At 35.2% G+C, this 2,855-nt stretch overlaps 1 protein-coding gene across 1 annotated transcript in view; it reads right to left on the minus strand.

Annotated features, from left to right (window-relative positions):
- Positions 1-1,469: 1,469 nt before the first annotated feature.
- The window catches only part of Snrpd1 (small nuclear ribonucleoprotein D1 polypeptide), a 10,219-nt gene continuing 8,833 nt past the window's right edge, over positions 1,470-2,855 (minus strand). Inside the window, exon 4 of the mRNA XM_015482494.2 lies at positions 1,470-1,645. Within this exon, the coding sequence (XP_015337980.1) occupies positions 1,569-1,645 (77 nt within the window). The 3' untranslated portion in view covers positions 1,470-1,568. The remainder of the gene's footprint in view (positions 1,646-2,855) is intronic.

A 2,855-nucleotide genomic window follows, 5' to 3' on the forward strand; every position in this document is an offset into this window, starting at 1 on the left:
AGAGAGAGAGAGAGAGAGAGAATTTTTTAAATATTTATTTTTTAGTTCTTGGCGGACACAACATCTTTGTTTGTATGTGGTGCTGAGGATCGAACCCGGGCCGCACGCATGCCAGGCAAGCGCGCTACCACTTGAGCCACATCCCCAGCCCCAAGGCTGGCTTTTAACTTGTAATCCTCCTAACACAGCCTCCAGAGTAGCTGGCATTATAGGAATGAGCCTCCACACCCAGTTTCATTGGTCTTAATCATCATGAATTTGTGATAAAGCTGTCTGACCACAGCTGGAGTTATGATAAAATGATATGGTAACCTTAGTGACTGACAAACAATAGATGGAAATAATGGTAATAATAAGTATTTGAATTTACTTGATGGGAGGAGAAAAAATAGATTTCCACAAGTTTTATACCAACTTCTTACACACACACAAACACCTCACTTTTACTCTCAATTCATGTAACTGTTTAAAGTGGCTATATTAAGTAATAATCTTTGTAGAAAATTTTCTTATTTAAAATATTAAAACCCTGATATATATAAAAAATAATAAAAAAGATTAGCTTCCCTGCCATCCTCAATGTAAGTTTTTTCCTTAGCATATGAACAAATCATAGTAAGCTTTACAAGGAACTGTTATCTACTGAGACATATTTCCCTCTAAGTTTACTCAATTAAAATAATTATTTACAATCTTTATTAACAACTGGAGAGGGCTGGGGCTGTAGTTCAGTGGTAGAGTGCTTGCCTAGCATGGGTGAGGCACTGGGTTCAATCCTCAGCACCACATAAAAACAAATAAAGGTTAAGTTCTTTTAAAAAAATTAGATTTTATTATCAAAAAGTTACTTTTCCTTTTGTTCTTAAAGGATGCCTTATAAAACTACTTGATAAAGGAGGCCCCTGATACTGACATTCCACACTGACAGATTCAACACTGCTCACAAATCTAGGGAACATTAGCTGGAATTTTAACTCAAGAAACCAATGATAACAAAATCAATGACTTTTGATTTAGATGACTATCAGCGGAGGAGAGGAAAAATAATTTTAGATCATTTCATAAGGACTTTCTTAAATGCCATGAATAACTTATTTGACCAATAGGTAGGCTTCATGCAATAAAATCAGAGTAAAACAATAAAAGGCATATTCAATACATGTTAAATATATATAATATATATATATATATATATATATTCCATGCATATACACTGCGAAAAAAATTTTAGTTAAAAAAATTAAAGACTGAAAAAAAAAATTAAAGACTGGGGCTGCAGATGTAGCTAAGTGGTAGAGCACTTATCTAATGTGTGTAAAGCCCTGGGATTGATTCTCTAGCACCACAAAAACAAACTAATTTAAAGACTAATCATTTAAAAATGAAATTGCTTAGTTTTCACTGTTAATTTCATGAATGTACAGGAAACAACTGGAATTTTAATTTGATACAGTCAACAGACAACTCTGTCCCACACTTATGTTTATTAAAAACTGACAAACAAACAAAACCTGTACAAAAAAATCTCAAAGTCATTTATCACTTTCAAACAGTAATCAAGAGACACATTATCGCCTAGGGCCCCCTCTTCCTCTTCCACGGCCGCGTCCTCTTCCTCTACCTCGGCCTCGGCCTCTTCCTGCAACTGAGGGAAAAGAAAAGCAAGGTAAATTGTCTTTTGGTCACCACAAAAAGCATTTACATACAAGCCTCCCACAACTTTATAGCCCTTTTTTGTTCCTGCTGTTGCAGTTTAGTACTGAGAAACATATGTAGATGAGATTATAGGCATACACCACCATACCCAGCGACCCCCTTCCCCTCTTCTTCTTTTTTTAGTTGCAGACGGGCACAATACCTTCATTTTATTTATTTATTTTTATGTGGTGCTGAGGATTAAACCCAGTGCCTCATATTAAGTGAGGCAAGTGCTCTACGGACCAGCCATAACCCAAGCCCTCTTCCCCTCTTTTTTGAGACAGTCTTGCTAAATTGCTCAGGCTGGCTTTGAATCTGTGATCCTTCTGCCTCAACCCCAAGCTGTTGGGATTACACTGTAATCACAACTTACAACCAGGCCCAACTTCTTTTACAGCAGCTATAGGAAAGAAAACTCAGCTTCTCTCAAAATGTGTTAAACTTCAAAGCAAATGCCCCCTTCATCATGCAGAATGAAGAACTGCTGGTACAAAGACAGTTATATTTGTTTTACTTGAATTTACCATGAAACTTGTCAAGTTTAAAAGTATTTTTCTTTATATCTTATTTTCACAACAAAAGGAAACAAATGATTTGGACCCCATAGAAGACTGAAGAGATATCAAAATAGTAGAACATATCAGTGGAACAGATCATGAAAACCTTGTCAGATTTTTGGTTACTCACTATACTCCAACTATGTTAATTCAAAGCCAAGAAAATTTAAACATACTACATCAAATAACAATTTCATAACTTTAGAATCTTAGAAGTCTAATCATAATCTTCCACTTGAATTCATATAGCAATATCCTTGACACCTGGTCATTGTAACCCTAGCTGAATATCACAGTGACAGAGGACTTGTCATACAAATACGCTTATTTTATCTTTAGACAGTAATATTAGAAATACCTGACACGGATTGCATTCCAAAATTTTTAGAATCATTGCACTGATTCTAGTCATACACATTGATTCAAAGCATTAAGGAGTAAGTCTTCTGTTAAAGTAATGCAGATCAACCAGATTTATCTCCAATTCTTTCTGAAATACTATTCATGATAGAAAAGGAAAGCTGGGCATGCAGCTCAGTAGTTGAACCCCAGCACCACACACATGCCAAAAAAAAAAAAAAAAAAAAAAAAAAAAAAAAA

Source organism: Marmota marmota, unplaced genomic scaffold (assembly GCF_001458135.2).
Source record: "Marmota marmota marmota unplaced genomic scaffold, marMar, whole genome shotgun sequence".
Lineage (NCBI taxonomy): Eukaryota > Metazoa > Chordata > Mammalia > Rodentia > Sciuridae > Marmota > Marmota marmota.